Below are 20,739 nucleotides of genomic sequence, written 5' to 3' on the forward strand. Positions count from 1 at the left end.
AAAGTGTGAGCATGTATATGATTAAAATGTTTTTCTTCCCCCCTTTCAGCTTTCTGAAACAAAAGTCTTCACTGCTTCCTTTGTTCCAGCTGAGAATCATGTGACTCCTGGGAAAAGGCAAGTTCTTCCTCCATGGTTTCTCTATACCTTAAAAACCTTCTGCTTGCTAAAGCAATATTAGCTTGCACATATAAAATGTTGACTAAAGCAGAGGGCAGCCTTGGTCAGAGATTAGTAAAGCTAATTTGAAAATTCAAGGCATAGTTAGGGTTGGAAAGGACCTTGAGATCATCTAGTTCCAAAACCCCTGCCATGGGCAGGGAGAGCTGCCACTAAACCATGTCACCCAAGGCTCTGTTCAGTCTGCCCTTCAACACTGCCAGGGATGGAGCGTTCACAGCTTTCTTGGGCCACCTCTTCCAGTGCCTCACCACCCTAACGGTAAAGAACTTCTTCCTTATAGCTAACTTAAACTTCTCCTGTTTAAGTTTGAACCCATTCCCCCTTGTCCTATCACTACAGTCCATAATGAAGATTCCCTCCCCAGTATCCTTGTAGGCCCCCTTCAGACGCTGGAATGCTGCTATGAGGTCTCCACGCACCCTTCTCTTCTCCAGGCAGGATCACCTCCTTTGACCTGCTGGTAGCACTTCTTTTGATGCAGCCCAGGATATGGTTGGCTTTCTGGGCTGCGAGCACACACCGCCAGCTAATGTTAAGTTTCTCATCAACCAACACCTCCAAGTCCTTCTCCATAGGGCTTGTCTGAATCTATTCGCCGCCCAACCTGTAGCTGTGCCTGGGATTGCCCCCGCGCAGGTGTAGGACCTTGCACTTGGCTTGGTTGAACATGAGGTTGGCATTGGCCCACCTCACAAGCGTGTCGAGGTCACTCTGGATGGCATCCCTTCCCCTCCAGCATATGAAGCAAACCACACAGCTTGGTGTTGTTGGCAATCTTGTTGAGGGTGGACTCAATCCCACCGTCCATGTCGCCAACAAAGATGTTGAACATGTGTCCCAACACCAACCCCTGAGGGACACCAGTTGTTACTGGTCTCCATCTGGACATTGAGCCATTGACCGCAGCTCTTTGCAAGCAGCTATCCAGCAAATTCATTATCCACCAAGTGGTCCATCCATCAAATTGATGTTTCTCTAGTTTAGAGACAAGGATGTCACGCTTTGCACAAGTCCAGGTAGATGGTGTCAACTGCTTTGCTCCTATTCATCAGTTCCATAGCCCCATCATAGAAGGCCGTGAAATTGGTCAGGCAGGAGTTGCCCTTAGTGAAGCCATGTTGGCTGTCACCAAGCACCTTGTTGTTTTTCATGTGCCTTAGCATGCTTTCCAGGAGAATCTGTTCCAAGATTTTGCCAGGTGCAGAGGTGAGACTGACTGGTCTGTAGTTCCCTGGGTCTTCCATTTTCCCATTCTTGAAAACGGGGCTTTTATTTCCCTTTTTCCAGTTGTCGGGAGCTTCACCTGACTGCTATGATTTTTCAAATGTGATGGACAGTTGCTTTGCAACTTTATTTGCCAGCTCTTTCAAGATCCACGGATGGATTTCATCAGGTCCCATGGACTTGTGGACATTCAGGTTCTTAAGGTGATCTCAAACCTGATCCTCTCCTACAGTGGGCCCAAGGTCTTCATTCTCCCAGTCCCTGCATCTGCCTTCCAAGACTTGGGTGGTGTGGTCAGAGCATTTGCTCTGAGGTCTCCACACAGCCTTCTCTTCTCCAGGCTGAACAGCCCCAACGTTCTCAGCCTATCTTCATACGGGAGGTGCTCCAGTCCCCTGATCATCCTCGTGGCCCTCCTCTGGACTTGTTCCAACAGTTCCATGTCCTTTTTATGTTGAGGACACCAGAACTGCACACAATACTCCAGGTGAGGTCTCACAAGAGCAGAGTAAAGGGGCAGGATCGCCTCCTTCGACCTGCTGGTCACACTTCTTTTAATGCAGCCCAGGATATGGTTGGCTTTCTGGGCTGCAAGCGCACACTGCCAGCCCATGTTCATATTCTCATCAACCAACACCCCCAAGTCCTCCGCAGGGCTGCGCTGAATCTATTCTTTGCCCAACCTGTAGCTTTGCCTGGGATTGCTCCAACCCAGGTGCAGGACCTTGCACTTGGCATGGTTAAACCTCATGAGGTTGGCATCAGCCCACCTCACAAGAGTGTCGAGCTCCCTCTGGATGGCATTCCTTCCCTCCAGCCTATCAACCGAACCACACAGCTTGGTGTCATTGGCAAACTTGCTGAGGGCGCACTCAATCCCACTGTCTATGACACGGACAAAGATGTTAAACAAGACCGGTCCCAACACCGATCCCTGAGGGACACCACTCGTTACTGGTCTCCAGCTGGACATTGAGCCATTGACCACAACTCATTGTGTGTGGCCATCCAGCCAGTTCTTTATCCACTGAGTGGTCCATCTAACAAACTGATGTCTCTCCAATTTAGAGACAAGGATGTCATGTGGGACAGTGTCTAATGCTTTGCACAAGTCCAAGTAGATGACATCAACTGCTCTACCCCTGTCCATCAGTTCTGTAGCCTCATCATAGAAGGCCACCAAATTGGTCAGGCAGGATTTCCCTTTAGTGAAGCCATGCTGGCTGTCACCAAGCACCTTGTATTTTTTCATGTGCCTTAGCATGCCATCCAGGAGAATCTGCTCCAAGATTTTGCCAGGCACAGAGGTTTGGCTGACTGGTCTGTAATTCCCTGGATCATCCATTTTCCCCTTCTTGAAAATGGGGGTTATATTTCCCTTTTTCCAGTCGTTGAGAACTTCACCTGAATACCATGATTTCTCAAATATGATGGCCAGTGGCTTAGCAACTTCATTTCCCAGCTCCTTCAGGACCTGTGGATGGATTTCATCAGGTCCCATGGACTTGTGTACGTTCTGTTTTTTAAGATGGTCTCAAACCTGATCCTCTCCTACAGTGGGCCCAAGGTCTTCATTCTCCCAGTCCCTGCATCTGCCTTCCAAGACTTGGGTGGTGTGGTCAGAGCCTTTGCCAGTGAAGACCGAGGCAAAGAAGTCATTAAGAACCTCAGCTTTCTCCAAACCCAGGGTAGCCAGTTCTCCTGATAGCTTCTGGACATGTCCCACATTGTCCCTAGTCTGTCTTTTGTTTGCTACGTACCTATAGGAGCCCTTCCTGTTATCTTTCACATCTCTTGCCAGATTTAATTCTAACTGGGCCTTCACTTTCCTAACCTGGTCCCTAGCCTTCTGGACAATATCCCTGTATTCTTCCCATGCCACCTGTCCTTGCTTCCACCTTTTATAAGCTTCTCTTTTCCCTCTAAGTTTTCTCAGCAACTCCTTATCCATCCTTGGAGGTCTCCTGGCCCTCCTACTGCATTTCCTTCTAGTTGGGATAGAACACTCCTGAGCTTGGAGCAGGTGATCCTTGAATATCTACCAGCACTCTTGGGACTCTCCCTCTACGGCTTCATCCCATGGAACCTTCCTAAGCAGGTTCCTGAAGAAGCTGAATTCTGCTCACTTGAGGTCCAGGGCACTGAGCTTGCTGCATGCCTTTCTCACTGTTCTGAGGATCTTGAAGTTGAACATCTCATAATTGCTACAGCCAAGGCTGCCCTGGAGTATCACATTTCCAACGAGCCCTTCCCTGTTGGTGAGCACAAGCTCAAGCATGGCACCTCTCTTTGTCAGCTCCTCTGTTACTTGCAGAAGGAAGTTGTCTTCCACACAATCAAGGAACCTCCTGGATTGCTTGTGCCAGGCCGTACCGTCCCTCCAACAGATATCAGGGTGGTTGAAGTCCCTCATGAGGACAAGGGCCTGTGAGCATGAGGCTGCTCCTGTATGTCTATAGAGCGCTTCATTCACAGAGTCATTTTGATCAAGCAGTCTGTAACAGATCCCCACAGTAATGTCTCCCATCACTGTTCTCCCTTTGACCCTGACCCAAAATCACCCCAAATTGACTCATCACCTGTCCCCAGACAGAGTTCCATACTTTACAGCTTATCGCTGACATAAATAGCTATTTTCCCTCCCCCTCTGCCTGCCCTGTCTTTTCTAAAGAGCCTATAACCTTCCATTCCCCCACTCCAGTCATAGCAGCCCTCCCAGCATGTTTCTGTGATGCCTATGATATCATATCCCTTTAGATGTGCACACATCTCCAATTCCTCTTGTTTATTCCCCCTACTATCGGCTTTTGTACAGAGGAATCTGTGCTGAGTTCCAAATGAAGATGACTTACTGTCTGGAGTGGCTGAAATATCTCTGCATAGCTCCAAGCATTTATTATAGGTTCTGAAAGTGACTGGGAGTGTTGGGATGGATCGATGCCCCTCTCCCCCAACACATCTAGTTTAAAGCTGCCTTGGCCAGCCTGTCAATTCTCCTACCAAAGCAGCTCTTCCTCTTGTCAGACCAGCTTTACCAGCCTCCAGTAGACTTGGTCTCCCAAATAGAGTCCCATGCTCTAAGTAACCAAACCCCTTTACTATGGCACCACCCATTTAACCATTTATTAACCTGCCAAATGCACCTAGCCTTTTCAAGGTCTTCCCCTTTAACCTGGAGGATTGATGAAAAAACTATCTGAGCTTCAAAGCCGCTAACCACCTTTCCCAGGGCTCTGTAGTCCTTCTTAATTTTCTCCAGGCTACTGCTGTCTATATGGCTAGCACCCACATGGACCACAAGAAAGGTAATATTCAGCAGGACTTACTAGACCAGGCAGCCTCTCAGCAACATAGAATCATAGAACAGTTAGGGCTGGAAAGCACCTTAAGATCATCTAGTTCCACCGCCCCTGCCATGGGCAGGGACATCTCCCACTAAACCATGTCACCCAACACTCCATCCAACCTGGCCTTGAACTCTGCCAGGGATGGAGCATTCACAACTTCCTTGGGCAACCCATTCCGGTGCCTCACCACCCTTACAGTAAAGAATTTCTTACTTATATCCAATCTAAACTTCCCCTGTTTAAGTTTTAACCCGTTACCCCTTGTCCTATCACTACAGTCCCTAAGGAACAGTCCATCTCCAGCATCCCTATAGCCCCCCTTCAGATACTGGAAGGCTGCTATAAGCTCTCCATGCACCCTTCTCCAGTGTGAACAGCCCCAACTTTCTCAGCCTGTCTTCATACAGGAGGTGCTCCAGTCCCCTGATCATCCTCGTGGCCCTTCTCTGGACTTGTTCCAACAGTTCCATGTCCTTTTTATGTTGAGGACACCAGAACTGTACTCAATATTCCAAGTGAGGTCTCAGAAGAGCAGAGTAGAGGGGCAGGATCCGAGCCCCTGGTAGGCAGCACACCTCCCTTGAGAGTGGGTCAGGCTGACAGGTGGGTGCCTCTGTGCCTTTCAAAGTAAAGTCACCTACTACTATGACCCACTGCTTTTTCCTGGAGGCTGTAGTAGTGATTCTCTTTCCAGGTGCATCAGCAGGATCAGACTGCTTTGGGAAGAAAGGGACCTAAAGCTCATCTAGTTCCAACCCCCCACCATGGGCAGGGACACCTTCCACTAGACTAGGTTGCTCAAAGCCCCATTCAACTGACGTTAAACACTTCCAGGGGTGGAGCATCCACAATTTCTCTGCACAAGCCGTTCCAGTGTCTCACCACCCTCATTGAAAAGAATTTGTAACACCTAACTGAAATCTCCCCTCTGACAGTTTAAAGTCATTCTCCGTTGTCCAATCACGACATGCCCTTGAAAAAAGTCCCTCTCCAGCTTTCTTGTTGGTCCCTTTAGGTACTGGAAGGCAGCTCTGAGATCTCCCTGGAGCCTTCTCCAGGCTGAACAACCCCAGCTCTCTCCACCTGTCTTCATAGGAGAGTTGCTCCAGCTCTCTGAGCATCTTCGTGGCCCTCCTCCGGACTCACTCGAGCAGCTGAGAAGACCCTGTTTTCTGCACAAAAATCGGTTAAAGGCAGGAACAAAAGTAGTTGGGAAGAAAAGTTTGCTGCTGTTGAAAAGGAAGCACTGGCTTTGCTGTCCAGAAAATGGAAAGCCTGACCCTGTAGATACATAAAGTATTCAGAATGTAGTGCTTTCACAAATATGTTAACAGAAAATCTTGCATTGGCAAGAAGTTACATTTGCTCTTCAGCATCACAATTGCTTGCCTTAACTGATGATCTAGAGTTCAGATAGAGAACCAAAACTATGACAGTTACTGCCTTTGTTTGCCTTTGTCTTCATGAGATGCCTGGCCGATGATGATGTGGAATCAGTTGCTTGCATTAGCCTTAGGTTACAGGAGAGCAGGTTATGTGTGATGAAGACTTCTCTAGTTGGATAGCATGAGATGTGAAAACTAGATTGCCTAATGGTCCCAAACATCTAGATATAGCTGTACTCCAGACTGCAGCAAAAATTTCCTTATAACATGGATGTAATGTGGAGAAGGCACAGATTCAGTTGGTCTTCAGTTTATATTCCATTACTTTTCTTTCCTTAAAGGTGATATGCTCACATGTTCATTGTGATGCAAATATTCTTCCTTGTGTCCTGGTTTCGGCTCTAACAGTTATTTTTTTCCTTCCCAGTAGCTGGTACAGTGCTGTGTTTCAGCTTTAGTCTGAGAACAGTGCTGATAACACACCTATGTTTTAGTTGTCGCTAAGTAGCGCTTACCCTGAACAAGGACTCTTCAGTCTCTCATGCTCTGCCAGCAAGGACAGGCACAAGAAGCCATGAGGAAGCAGAGACAGGACACCTGACCCAAACTAGCCAAAGGGGTATTCCATACCACAGCACATCAAGCCCAGTATATAAACGGGGGGAGTTACCCAGAAGGGACTGATAGCTGCTTGGGTCAGGCTGGGTGTAGATCAGTGCTTGGTGAGCAATTGTATTAGGCATCACTGCTGTTTATTGGTTGGTTGGTTGTTTTGGTGGTTTTTTTTTTTCCCTTTTCTCTTTTAGTTTTATATTATGTTCTCTCCCTTTGTTATTTCCCTTATCATCATTAGTAGTAGTAGTAGTATGTTATACTTCATTTATTAAACTGTTCTTATCTCAACCTGTGGAGTTTACATCCCACCCTGGGAGAGGGGTAGGTGGAGGGTGAGCAAGTGACTGCGTGGTGCTGAGTTATCTGCTGGGTTTAAAGAACAACAGTCATAAAGTCATAGAATCGTTAGGGTTGGAAAGGACCTTAAGATCATCTAGTTCAAACCCCCCTGCCATGGGCAGGGACCTTACGCTAAATCATATCACCCAAGGCCTCATCCAACCTGGCCTTGAACACTGCCAGGGACGGAGCATTCACAACCTCCCTGGGCAACCTATTCCAGTGCCTCACCACCCTAACAGGAAAAAATTTCCTTCTTATATCCAACCTAAACTTCCCCTGTTTAAGGTTTAACCCATTACCCCTTGTCCTGTCACTACAGTCTCTAATGAAGAGTCCCTCTCCAGCATCCCTATAGGCCCCCTTCAGATACTGGAAGGCTGCTATGAGGTCTCCACGCAGCCTTCTCTTCTCCAGGCTGAACAGCTCCAACTTCCTCAGCCTGTCTTCATATGGGAGGTGCTCCAGTCTCCTGATCATCCTCGTGGCCCTCCTCTGGACTTCTTCCAACAGTTCCATGTCCTTTTTAATGTTGAGGACACCAGAACTGCACACAGTACTCCAGGTGAGGTCTCACAAGAGCAGAGTAGAGGGGCAGGATCACCTCCTTTGACCTGCTGGTCACACTCCTTTTGAAGCAGCCCAGGATATGGTTGGCTTTCTGGGCTGCAAGCGCACACTGCCGGCCCATGTTCATATTCTCATCAACCAACATCCCCAAGTCCTTCTCTGCAGGGCTGCTCTGAATCTCTTCTCTGCCCAACCTGTAGCTGTGCCAGGGATTGCTCTGACCCAGGTGTAGGCATGGTTAAACCTCATGAGGTTGGCATCAGCCCACCTTACAAGCGTGTCAAGGTCCCTCTGGATGGCATTCCTTCCCTCCAGCCTGTCAACCAAACCACACAGCTTGGTGTCATTGGCAAACTTGCTGAGGGCACCCTCAATTCCACTGTCCATGTCAGCGACGAAGATGTTAAACAAGACCGGTCCCAATGCGGATCCCTGAGGGACACCACTCGTTACTGGTCTCCAGCAGGACATTGAGGCATTGACCCCAACTCTTTGCGTGCGGCCATCCAGCCAGTTCTTTATCCACCGAGTGGTCCATCCATCAAATTGATGTCTCTCCAATTTAGAGACAAGGATGTCATGTGGGACAGTGTCTAATGCTTTGCACAAGTCCAGGTAGATGACATCAACTGCTCTACCCCTGTCTATCAGTTCTGTAGCCCCATCATAGAAGGCCACCAAATTGGTCAGGCAGGATTTCCCTTTAGTGAAGCCATGCTGGCTGTCACCAAGCACCTTGTTGATTTTCATGTGCCTTAGCATGCCTTCCAAGAGAATCTGCTCCAAGATTTTGCCAGGCACAGAGGTGAGACTGACTGGTCTGTAATTCCCCAGGTCATCCATTTTCCCCTTCTTGAAAATGGGGGTTATATTTCCCTTTTTCCAGTCATCGGGAACTTCACCTGACTGCCAGGATTTCTCAAATATGATGGCCAGCAACTTTGCAACTTCATTTGCCAGCTCCTTCAGGACCCGCGGATGGATCTCATCAGGACCCATGGACTTGTGCACGTTCAGATTTTTAAGATGGTCTCGAACCAGATCCTCTCCTACAGTGGGTGCAAGGTCTTCATTCTCACAGTCCCTGCATCTGCCTTCCAAGACTTGGGTGGTGTGGTCAGAGCCTTTGCCAGTGAAGACCTAGGCAAAGAAGTCATTCAGAACCTTAGACTTCTCCTAATCCTGTGTAGCCAGTTCTCCTGAGAGCTTCCTGAGGGAGCCTACATTCTCCCTAGTCTGTTTTTTATTTGCTATGTACTTGTAGAATCCCTTCCTGTTATCTTTAATACCTCTAGCTAAGTTTAATTCTAACTGAGCCTTAGTTTTCCTAACCTGGTCCCTAGCTTCTCAGACAACATCCCTGTACTCTTCCCATGCCACCTGTCCTTGCTTCCACTTATTATAAGCCTCTTTTTACAACTGAATTTTCCTCAGCAGCTCCTTATCCATTCAAGTAGGTCTCCTGGCCCTCCTGCTGCACTTCCTTCTAGTTGGGATGCAACACTCCTGAGCTTGCAGCAGGTGATCCTTGAATATCAACCAACAGTCTTGGGCCCCTCTGCCCTGTAGGGCTGTATCCCATGGAACCTTCCTAAGCAGGTTCCTGAAGAGGCCAAAGTCTGCTCTTTTGAAGTCCAGGGCAGTGAGCTTGCTGCACGCTCTTCTCACTGTCCTGAAGATCTTAAATTCGAGCATCTCATGATTGCTGCATCCAAGGCTGCCCTGGAGCGTCATATTTCCAACAAGCCCTTCCCTGTTGGTGAGCACGAGGTCAAGCATGGCACCTCTCCTTGTCGGCTCCTCTATTACCTGCAGAAGGAAGTTGTCTTCTACACAATCGAGGAACCTCCTGGATTGCTTGTGCCGGGTCGTACTGTCCTTCCAACAGATGGCAGGGTGGTTGAAGTCACCCATGAGAACAAGGCCCTGTGAGCGTGAGGCTTTTCCTATCTGTCTATAGAGTGCTCCATCTGCAGGTTCTCCTTGATCAGGCGGTCTGTAACAGATCCCCACAGTAATGTCTCCCATAGCTATATTCCCTTTAACACTGACCCACAAACTGTCTGTGGGCTGCTCACCTGTCCCCAGACAAAGTTCCATACTCTCCAGCCTATCCCTAACATAAAGGGCAACTCCCCCTCCCCGCCTGCAAGGCCTGTCCTTCCTAAAGAGCATGTAACCTTCCATTCCAACACTCCAGTCATAGGAGCCATCCCACCATGTTTCTGTGATGCCCATTATATCAGACCCCCGTAGACATGCGCACGTCTCTAATTCCTCTTGTTTGTTCCCCATGCTACGGGCATTTGTATAGAGGCATCTTAGCCAAGCTCCAACTGAATCCAGCTCATTGGCTGGAGCAGCTGGGATATCTCTACATTGCTCCAAGCATTTATTATAGGTTCTGGCAACTGACTGGGTGTGTTGGAATGTAATGATGCTCCCCTCCCCCAACACATGTAGTTTAAAGCCTCCTTGACCAGTCTGGCAAGCCTCCTACCAAAACTGCTCTTTCCCTTCTTTATCAGACCAGCTCCACCAGCCCCCACTAGACCTGGCCTACAAGCTTGGGTGCCGTGTTCAAGACACCCAAACCCCTGACTATGACACCATCCTTTTAACCAGTTATTAACCTGGCCAATCCTCCTAGCTTTTTTTAGGTCCTCCCCTGTACCCTGGAGAATTGATGAAAAGACCACCTGACCTCCAGAGCCCCTAACCACCTCCCCCAGGGCTCTGTAGTCCTTCTTTATGTTCCCCAGGCTACTATTATCTATATCCCTAGCACCCACATGTATCACCAGGAGTGGGTAATAGTCCGTGAGACTTACTAGAGCAGGCAGCCTCTCTGCCACATCCCTGATCCATGCCCCTGGTAGGCAACACACCTCCCTTGAGACCGGGTCTGGCCGGCAGACGAGTGCTTCTGTCCCTTTCAGTGTAGAGTCCCCTACTACTACGACCCGCCGGTTTTTCCTAGTAGCACCAGTAGAGATCTTCTTTACCAGGGCATCAGTCGGCTGTTTCTGGCTCAAGTGCGCTTCCTCATTAGCCCCCTGCAGGACAGCAAAGCTGTTCTGTGTGGGGACAGGGGATTTAGGGGGAAGCCCCTCGCTTTTGGTTGTCCTTTTCCTTCTTTTTTTTTTTTTGTTGTTTTTTTTTTTGTCACTAATTCCCAGCTTCCCAGGTTAACGGCCTCCTTCTTTCCTTCATGAGGTAGAGGTGAAGCTCGTGGCCCTTGCACAGTTTGGGCGTGGAGCAAGCATTCCTGCTTCCTCTCAGCTTCCCTGACATTTCGCAGCCTATTAACAGCATCCCGCAGCTGAGCCCCTGCTGCAGGAGCACCTCCACCAGGGAGCACCGAGTGCAGCCCTGCCCATTGTGCACTCTCCCCTCACGAGACCAGTGCAGGCACTCTACACCCTGAGCTCTGCACTGCAGCCTCCCCTCTCATCGGCTCTGTCTGGGTGCCTACCGCCGGGGCAGCCAGAGCAGAGCTCCCAGACCGGGCCCTGATCATACGACGAGTGCTCACCATCCTGCTCACCCGCCCGCGCAAACTGCCTCGCTGCGCTCCCTGGGGCAGGTTTTTAACTAGTCAGGGTTGGTGCCCCTGCTTCAGGCTTCGCCCCGTGTGAGTCAGCTGCTCGCGTCAGCTGAGCTGCCGGCTCCTGGGCAGGTCCTGTCGAGGACTTGAGGCTCCCTCGGTGGCTCTTGTCAGTCTGAGTTGAGGCTCCTGGACGCTGCTCTCCCCCCCGCTCCGGTGTTGAAGGCATCCTCTCTCGAGCTACTCACCTCGGTCCTTTTTGGTGCCCAGCATGGGGCATGAAGGGTTGAGATAATGACAGGTCTGTATTATGGCTTAAGCCCAGCTGGTAACTCAGAACCACGTAGCCGCTCTCTCACTCCCCCCTTCTTCCTTCCCCTACTTCCAGAGGGGTGGGGAAGAGAATCAAATGTAAATCCCGCGGATTGAGATAATAACAGTCCAATAACTGAGGTACCATACAAAACCACTACTACTACCACCAATAATAATAATAAGGGAAATAACAAGGGGAGAGAATATAAAACTAAAAGGGGAAAAGGAAAAGAAAATAATAAACACAAGTGTTGCACAATAGAGTTACTCACCACCTGCCAACTCATACGCAGCCAGACCTGGGCCTTCTGGGTAACTCCCCCCGGTTTATATACTGGGCATGACATGCTGTGGTATCTCTTTGGTTAGTTTGGGTCAGATGTCCTGTCTCTGCTTCCTCCTGGCTTCTTTTGCCCCTCCTCACTGGCAGAGCATGATAGACTGAAAAGTCCTTGATCGGAGTAAGCATTAGTTAGCAAGAAATAAAAACATTGGTGTGTTTTCAGCATTGTTCTCAGACTAAAGTCAAAAACATAGCACTGCACCAGCTACTAATAAGGAGAAAAATAACTTCTACAGCTGAATCCTGAACAATCTGACAAAACAAATTTGCGATAAGCATTCATTATATTGGATTAATAGTCACTTGTCAAAATGTTGATTCATTTGCTCTCAGAGTTGTTGTGCTTGGTCTTGGAGTTGCATTATGTCACACCTTACTTGGAGTATGCCTTCCCTGCAGTGATGTTTATCATCCATGGGTCCTGGGCTAAGGTTCTTCTTTTGCTGTACTTTTTAATAATGGCTTGTGATAGACTTGCTGGTCATGAAACTGATCTGATATGTGTTCTCAGGAGCCATCTAATGGGAACTACTAATAATTATGCCTCTTGTTTTTAACTCCTCAGAGGACAAACCTGTGGAGGAGACATCCTCCCACACCTTCCCATCTACCATCAGGCTGTTTACAGTAGGATCTGAGAATTTTAAAAGGTTTTGAATATCCTTTGAGTACCCTTGAAAACAACCTGCTCGTTTTGCTGGGAACCAGCATGTTGTTGAATATGGTTCAGGTCTTGTTTAAGGTTAAACAGCTGTCAAAGAATGCCACTAAGAGATCTTCCCCAAGGCTGGACAGTCATGAGTAGCAGGGTGTGTGGGATAGTATGAGCAAGTACCTAGGCCAGTGGGCCCTTCCAGTGCTTTGGGACTTCACTCATGGACAAGTGTGGAAGCAGGGAAAACTAGTAAGATGCTTTGGAAAAGCATGCTGTCATTCTGGTAATAACAGAGAGGTACAAATAACTGCAATGTGCTGGGGCCTGGCCTACACCTGCAGAGCCCTGCTCAGCACTATCCAGTACCCTCAAGGGGAAAAGAAGGTCTCTGGATCTCATGGCTAAGCAACAGACACTATGGCTCCTCCATCCCAGACAAGGAGCAATGCAGCCACTGCAACCCCAGCGACAGGCACTGCAGCCACTGCAACCCCGGCAGCAGGCACTGCAGCTGAACCAAAGGACCAATCCATGCTGCGATCAGTTGCCCGTATATGCAAGAGGAGATGGAAACAAAAAGTAACTCATGAAGAAAGATGAAGAAGGGTCAATACCAGAACTAGGGGGGGGGCAACACCAGAACTAGAGGAACCATTGCAAGAAACAGACAAGAGTCAGAGCAAGAGATAACTACTCAATCCCTGTCCTTGACTGAACTGTGGAACATGCGAAAAGATTTCAGCCATCTTCCAAATGAGCACATCATCACCTGGATGCTCCAATGCTGAGACAATGGGAACAACAGTCTGGAATTAGAGGGTACTGAAGCCAGTCAGCTGGGATCACTTGCTAGGGAAGGGGGAATCCACAAAGAGATTGTGAAAGAGAAAGGAATCCTCAGCCTCTGGAGGCAGCTCTTGGCAGCTGTGAAGGAAACGTATCCCTACAAGGACAATGTTATTTGTTGCCCAGGCAAAGGGACCACTATAGAGAAAGACCTCCAGTACTGGAGGGAATTAGCTGTTCTAGAGATGATCTATCATAAGTCGCATGCCAGGGATACACCTGTAGATCCAGGTGAAGTCGAATGTACGTGACCCATGTGGTGGAAATTTACACAGTGTGCCATGATCTAATGCCAACTTATTGGCATTGATGAGCTGGAGAGATGCAGCAGCACCAACAGTGAATGAAGTGAGTCATCAGCTCCAGGAGTTTGAAGACAATCTCTCGCCCTCCATCATTTTCAGCTGTGAAAAAACTCCTTTCCCAGGAGTTCAAGCAATTGAGAGACTATATAACCAGCTCCCCGCTTGTATAGACACACATCTCGGCTATTAACAGTAAGTGCACTGTTGCTTGAGAGGGAAGATATAGGAAGTACATACCATGGGGCACCCTATGCTTTTACTTGTGGGATCATGGATAAGACATGAGAAAATGGGATGGAAAACCTACCTCAGTTCTGGAGGAATGGGTACATGAATTGCAAGTAAAAACAACTGTGAAGGAGAATCTTCCCAGGAAAGTTGATTCTCCAGTCTCTTATTCCTATGATAAAGAATTCTAAACCCTTTGTACAAGAAGTAAGTGAAGAATCTTATGATTGCTGTTAGAGGGGTTCTGCCTCCAGTCAGGTGGATGAGAGGGACAATAGGGTTTACTGGACTTTGTAGATCAGATAGCCTGGCATATCAATCCCACAGGAGTATTAAGCTCTAGTAGACACCAGTGCACAGTGTATACTAATGCCATCAAGCTATCAAGGGGTAGAACCCATTTGTATTTCTGGAGTGACAGGAAGATCCCAAGAGTTGACTGTACTGGAGGCTGAAATCAGCCTGACTGGGAAGGAGCGGCAAAAGCACCCCATTGTGACTGGTCCAGTGGCTCCATGCATCCTTGGCATAGACTATCTCAGGAGAGAGTACTTCAAGGACCTAAAAGGGCACTGATAGGCTTTTGGTATAGCTGCCTTGGAGATAGAGGAAATTAAGCAGCTGTCCACCTTGCCTGGTCTCTCAAAGGACATTTCTGTTGTGGGGTTGCTGAAGGTTGAAGAAGAAGTGTCAGTTGCGACCACAACAGTACACTGGTGGCAGTATGGCACCGAGACTCAGTGATTCCCATCCATAGGCTGATCTATAGACTGGAGAGCCAAGGAGTGATCAGCAGGACCCTGTCACCCTTTAAGAGCCCCATAAGGCCAGTGCAAAAGTCTAATGGAGAATGGAGACTAACAGTAGACTATCGTGGTCTGAACGAAGTCACACCACCATTGTGGTCAAAGTCAGCTAAGTGGGTGTCATGGTTTAAACCCAGTCAGGCAACTTGTTCACTCACTCCCAGTGAGTGGTGCTGGGCTGACAACAATCGAGGCCCCCCCCCCCCCAGGGCTCTCCCCTTCCCCGCTCCCGGAGGAAGGGGGAGGAGGATCGAAAGAGTGCAACTCCTACGGGTTGAGACAAGAACAGTCCAGCAACCAATGTACAACACAAATCACCACCGCTACTACCAACTACAACAATGATAAGGGAAAATAACAAGGGAAGAGAATATGATACCACTGGCCAAGAAACGAGTCCCACCCGGAAGCCCGTGTCCTTCCGGGTAACTCCCAGTTACCCCCACCCCAGTGCATGACATGCTGTGGTATGGAATACCTCCCTGGCTAGCCTGGGTCAGGCGCCCCATCTCTGCTTCCTCCTGGCTTCCCCTTCTCCCTGGCAGAGCATGAGCCTCACAAAGTCCTTGGTCAGAGTAAACATCACTTAGCAACAACCGAAAACATCGGCTTCATCAGCACTGTTCCCAGGCTGGAAGTCAAAACACAGCACTGCACCAGCTACCACAAAGGAAAAACATGACTGCTACTGCTGAACCCAGGACAGTGGGATGCCACAACTGATATTGCCAATGCATTATTCTCAATTCCTTTGGCAGCAGAGTGCAGGCCACAGTTCGCTTTTACTTGGAGGGGCATCCAGTACACTTGGAATCAACTGCCCCAGGGGTGGAAACACAGCCCTACCATCTGCCATGGACTGATCCAGACTGCACTGGAACACGTGCAAGCTCCAGAACACCTACAATACATAGATGACATTATCGGGTGGGACAATAGAGTGGAAAAAGTTTTTGAGAAAGGGAGGAAAATAATACAAATCCTTCTGAAGTCCGGTTTTGCCTTAGAGTAAGGTCAAGGGACCTGCACAGAAGATAGAATTTTTGGGAATAAAATGGCAGGATGGACATCTCCAGATCCCCCCCCCAATGTGATCAACAAGGTAACAGCAATATCTCCACCAACTAATAAGATGGAAACACAAGCTTTCTTAGGTGTTGTGGGGTTTTGGAGAATGCACATTCCAAATTACAGTCTGATTGTAAACCCTCTCTGTCATGTGACCTGGAAGAACTATTTCATTATATGGCCCTGAGCAACAACAAGCCTTTGAACAAGTTAAATTAGAGATAGTTCATTCAGTAGCCCTTGGACTAGTCAGGACTGGGCAAGGTGTGAAAAATGTGCTTTACGTTGCAGCCAGGGAGAATGGTCCTACCTGGAGCCTCTGGCAGAAAGTTCCAGGGGAGATTTGAGGTTGACCCCTCACCTTTTGGAGTTAGGGATACAGAGCATCCGAGGTCAGCTCTACTTCATAAACTGCCAGTATCTCTTTTTCAGCTGAAGAGATTCAAGCTGCTTCTGAAGTGATTGGTACTAAAGCACAGCTCCTGCTGGCACCCTGGTTGCCTATGCTGGGTAGGATGTTCAAAAGCAGGATCTCTTCTGCGCATAGAATCATAGAATGGTTTTGGTTGGACATGACCTTAGGATCATCTAGTACCAACCCCCCTGCCATGGGCAGGGACACCTCACACTAGACCATGTCACTCAAGGCTCTGTCCAACCTGGCCTTGAACACTGCCAGGGATGGAGCATTTATAATTTTTTTGGGTAACCTGGACCAGTGCTTCACCACCCTTGTAGTAAAGAACTTTTTCCTTCTATCTAACCTGAACTTCCCCTGTTTAAGTTGAAACCCATTACCCTTTGTCCTATCGCTAGAGTCCTTTTCTAGCATCCTTATAGGCTCCCTTCAGATATTGGATGACTGCTATGATGCTACATGGAGTAAGTGGGCAGTACTAATCACACAACAAGCTCAAATAGTTAATCCCAGTTATCCAGGAATCCTAGAAGTCATCATGGACTAGCCAGAGGGCACAGATTTTTGAATGTTACCAGAGGACGAGGTGATGCGTGTTGAAGAGGCCCCACCATACAATAAACTGTCAGAAAGTGAGAAGCAGTATAGCTTGTTTACTTATGGGTCCTGCTGTAGTGTGGGAAAGCATTGGAGATAGAAGGCAGCTGTATGGAGTCCCCTACGATAAGTTGCAGAAACTGCTGAAGGAGAGGGTGAATCGAGTCAGTTTGCCAAGGTGAAAGCCATCCAGCTGGCCTTGGACATTGCTGAACAAGAAAAGCTGCCAGTACTTTATACTGACTCATGGATGGTGGCAAATGCCTTGTGGGGGTGGTTGCAGCAATGGAAGCAGAGCAATTGGCAATGCAGAGGTAAACCCATCTGGGCACAGCACACTGTGGCAAGATAATGCTTCCCAGGTACACCACATAGATGCTCAAGTCCCCAGGAGTAGGGCCACTGAGGAACATCAGAACAACCAACAGGTGGATAAAGCTGCAAAGATTGAAGTGGCTCAGATGGATTTAGATTGGCAACATAAGGGTGAATTATTTTTAGCCTGGTGGTCCCATGACACTTCAGGCCAATGAGGCAGAGATGCAGTGAATGTGAAACCTGCTGAAATTAAGCAAGCCAAACATTTAAAGTCTCTTGTTATTGAGGTCGATGGCTGAAGTAAAAATACAAGGAGGTCTGGCAGATTGGCTGTATCACACTCCCACCAACCCACCAAGGCAAAGCTGGACACATACGCTGTGCCCCATGCCGCTGCCAGGAACACTATCCTGGGCCTTGAAAAACAAGTCTTGTGGTGACACGGCACCCCAGAAAGAACTGAGTCAGACAATGGGAATCATTTCTGGAACAACTTTATAGACGCTTAGACAGAAGAACACGGCATCGAGTGAGTATGCCACATCCCTTATCATGCACTAGCCTTAGGGAAAATTGAATGGTATAATAGGCTGTTAAAAGCTATGTTGAGAGCAATGGCTGGTGGGACTTTCAAACATTGGGATACACATTTGGCAAAAGTCACCTAGTTAGTCAACACTAGGGGATCTGCCAACAGTGCTGGCCCAGCCCAATTAGAAGTTTTATTTACTGTATTGGGGGATAAAGTTTCTTGTGGTGCACATAAAGATTCTGCTGGGGAAGAGAGCCTGCGTTATTCCTGCTTCCGGTAAAGGAAATCCCATTCGTGGGATTGCTTTTGCTCAAGGACTTGGGTGTCCTTGCGGGAAGATGGTAAAGTCTGGTGTGTACCTCAAGGGGATTTAATTTTGGGGAAAACAGCCAATGAACTCAATTATATGCTGTTGACTGCTGTGTAGCAGTTCTAGAACAGCTAAATACCCATCTCTGCCACTCTGGGTTTTGAAAATAATGTATGTGCTGTCATGATCATCGGCAGAGAATAAAGTCATGGAAAGCCAGCAGCAGCAGCATGAATCTCCCAGTATTGTCATCAGATCACCACTGACTGAACCCGACTTCCCTTTGATCATCACCCCAACAAGGAATGAGCTTTGATGAATCCAGCTAAGCTCAACAGTGATGTCAGCCAGCAACAATCCAACACCACACACCATCTCTTCTCTTCCGAAGGACAGTTACGACAGATGGAAGCTTTACATCATGGTCTAAATGGTCTCAACAAACTTTATAGGGGTAGACCATGGACTGAGGAATGATATCTGTCTCTTTGTGTGTGTGTGTATGTACGTGTACATATATATATCTATCAAGAGACAAAAAGCGATGGCATATTGAAAAACATGGGACCTGAGCATGGTGTGAATGGTATGGAATGAGGGGTGGACACTGTCCTGGATTCAGCTCTAACAGTTATTTTTTTCCTTCTTAGTAGCTGGTGTAGTGCTGTGTTTCGGCTTTAGTCTGAGAACAATATTCATAGCATTCCACTTTTTTAGTTGTTGCTAAATAATGCTTACCCTGATCAAGGTCTTTTCAGTTTCTCATGCTCTGCCAGTGAGGAGGGGCATGGGAAGCCGGGAGGGAGCAGAGACGGGACACCTGACCAAAACTAGCCAAAGGGGTATTCCATACCGCAGCACATTATGCCCAGTATATAATCCGGTTGGAGCCACCTGGAAGGCCCAGATCACTGCTTGGGTCGGGCTGGGTATCAGTCGTTGGGTAGTGAGCACTTGTATTGTGCATCACTTGGGTTTATTGTTTTTTCCCTTTTAGTTTTTCATTCTCTTGCTTGTTATTTCCCTTATCATTATTATTAGTAGTATTATATTGTATTTTAGTTATTAAAGTGTTCCTGTCTCAGCCCATGGGGTTTACATTCTTTAGATTGTCCTCCCTATCCCACTTGTGGGTGTGTGTATGGTAAAAACTAACGGCTGCGTAGTGCTGAGTTACCAGCTGGGTCTAAACCACAACACTGTAGAAGAATCAAATTCTGATGTTTTGGTGTTTGGTATGCATGTGCTGTTTTCTGGTTTGTTTGGTTGGTTTTGCTGTGTGTATTGTTTTGTGGTTCTTTTGTGATTATTATTTTTGTTCTTATGTGCCAAGATAAGAAATGTTTAGGCATTAAGATTTCTATGCCAATGAAAGTGCTGGAAGCAGCTCTTCAGCAGAAACCTGAAGTATATTTAGGATAAACTGAAGTCAGAGTTTTTGGAGTAGGTTTATTGTCTGAATGCTTTGGTTTTCCTTGGATAAACCTATGCTAGGGGTTAGTAATTAATTCTAAATATAAGATAATTAATGTTTCTCATCCTGCTCACCTATGTGTGGTAGATTAATTTTGGATATGTGCCTACCATCTGAGAAACTTAGCTTTTATTTCTGCTGCTTTTGTGACTTCCATGTGATCACACATTCACTCAATTGGTGCATGTGTGGCTTTATTCATACCCACCCTATACAGAGGTAGGACTTAGATCCCGTGTTGGAGGTAAGGGATGCCATGTGCAGGGGCCTTGACAGGCTTGAGAGGTGGGCCAGTGAAAACTCATGAAGTTCAATAAGGCCAAATGAAAGGTCCTGCACGAGGGTCAGCGCAATCCCAAACAGGACTACAGGCTGGGCGGACACAGGATTGGGAGCAGCCCTGAGGCGAAGGACTTGGGGATGTTGATTGATGAGAAACTCAACATGAGCTGACAGTGTGTACTTGCAGCCCAGAAAGCCAACCATAAGCTGGGCTCCATCAAAAGGAGCATGACCAGCAGGCCTAAAGAGGTGGTCCTGTTCCTCTACTCTGCTCTGGTGAGACCTCACTTGGAGCACTTCATCCAGCTCTGGAGGCAACAATGCAAGAGGGACGTGAATCTCTTGGAGTGAGTCCCAAGGAGGGCCATGAAGATGATCGGAGGGCTGGAGCACCTCCTATGAAGACAGGCTCAGAGAGTTGGGATTGTTTAACTAGAGAAGGCTCAGGGGAGGCCCTTAGATCAGCCTTCCAGTACCTTAAAGGGGGCCTACAGGAATTCTGGAGAGGGAGTTTTTGCTAGAGCATGTAGTGACAGGACAAGGGGGAATGGCTTTAAGATGAAAGAGGAGAGATTTAGATGAGATAACAAGGAAGAAATTCTTTACTATGAGGCTGGTGAGGTACGGGCACAGTTTGCCCAGAGAAGCTGTGGCTGCCTGGAAGTGTTCAAGGCCAGGATGAATGGGGCTTTGAGCAACCTGGTCTAGTGGGAGGTTTTCCTGCTCATGACAGGGGATTGGAACTAGATGAGCTTTAAGGTTCCTCCCAACATAAACCATTCTATGATTTTGATGTGTCTCTGGTTACTTGGTTATATTAATCTTATAGATTATTTATGTGATAATAATGTTACAAATTTGATAATGTTTGAAAAGAGAGCAAAGATAATTTATATTTTAACTGTAGTGGAAGGTTTTGGCTAGCAGAATTTTACTTTCTGTCAAAAACCTCTATTTTGCTTCTTTTTGTATGGCAGACAAGCAACGTTTGAAAAGACTTAGTAATAATTCTGTTGCCGGTATGGCATCTTT

General features: G+C 47.7%; 1 protein-coding gene across 1 annotated transcript in view; it reads left to right on the forward strand.

The window, feature by feature from the left end:
* The window catches only part of LOC133282502 (ubiquitin-associated protein 2-like), a 152,176-nt gene that overhangs the window by 62,698 nt on the left and 68,739 nt on the right, over positions 1–20,739 (forward strand). The window contains exon 9 of the mRNA XM_061478505.1: positions 50–117. Within this exon, the coding sequence (XP_061334489.1) occupies positions 50–117 (68 nt within the window). The remainder of the gene's footprint in view (positions 1–49; positions 118–20,739) is intronic.

This window comes from Pezoporus flaviventris, unplaced genomic scaffold (assembly GCF_033815535.1).
Source record: "Pezoporus flaviventris isolate CSIRO_AGI_PZ_B2104156 unplaced genomic scaffold, CSIRO_AGI_Pfla_v1 ptg000125l, whole genome shotgun sequence".
NCBI lineage: Eukaryota > Metazoa > Chordata > Aves > Psittaciformes > Psittacidae > Pezoporus > Pezoporus flaviventris.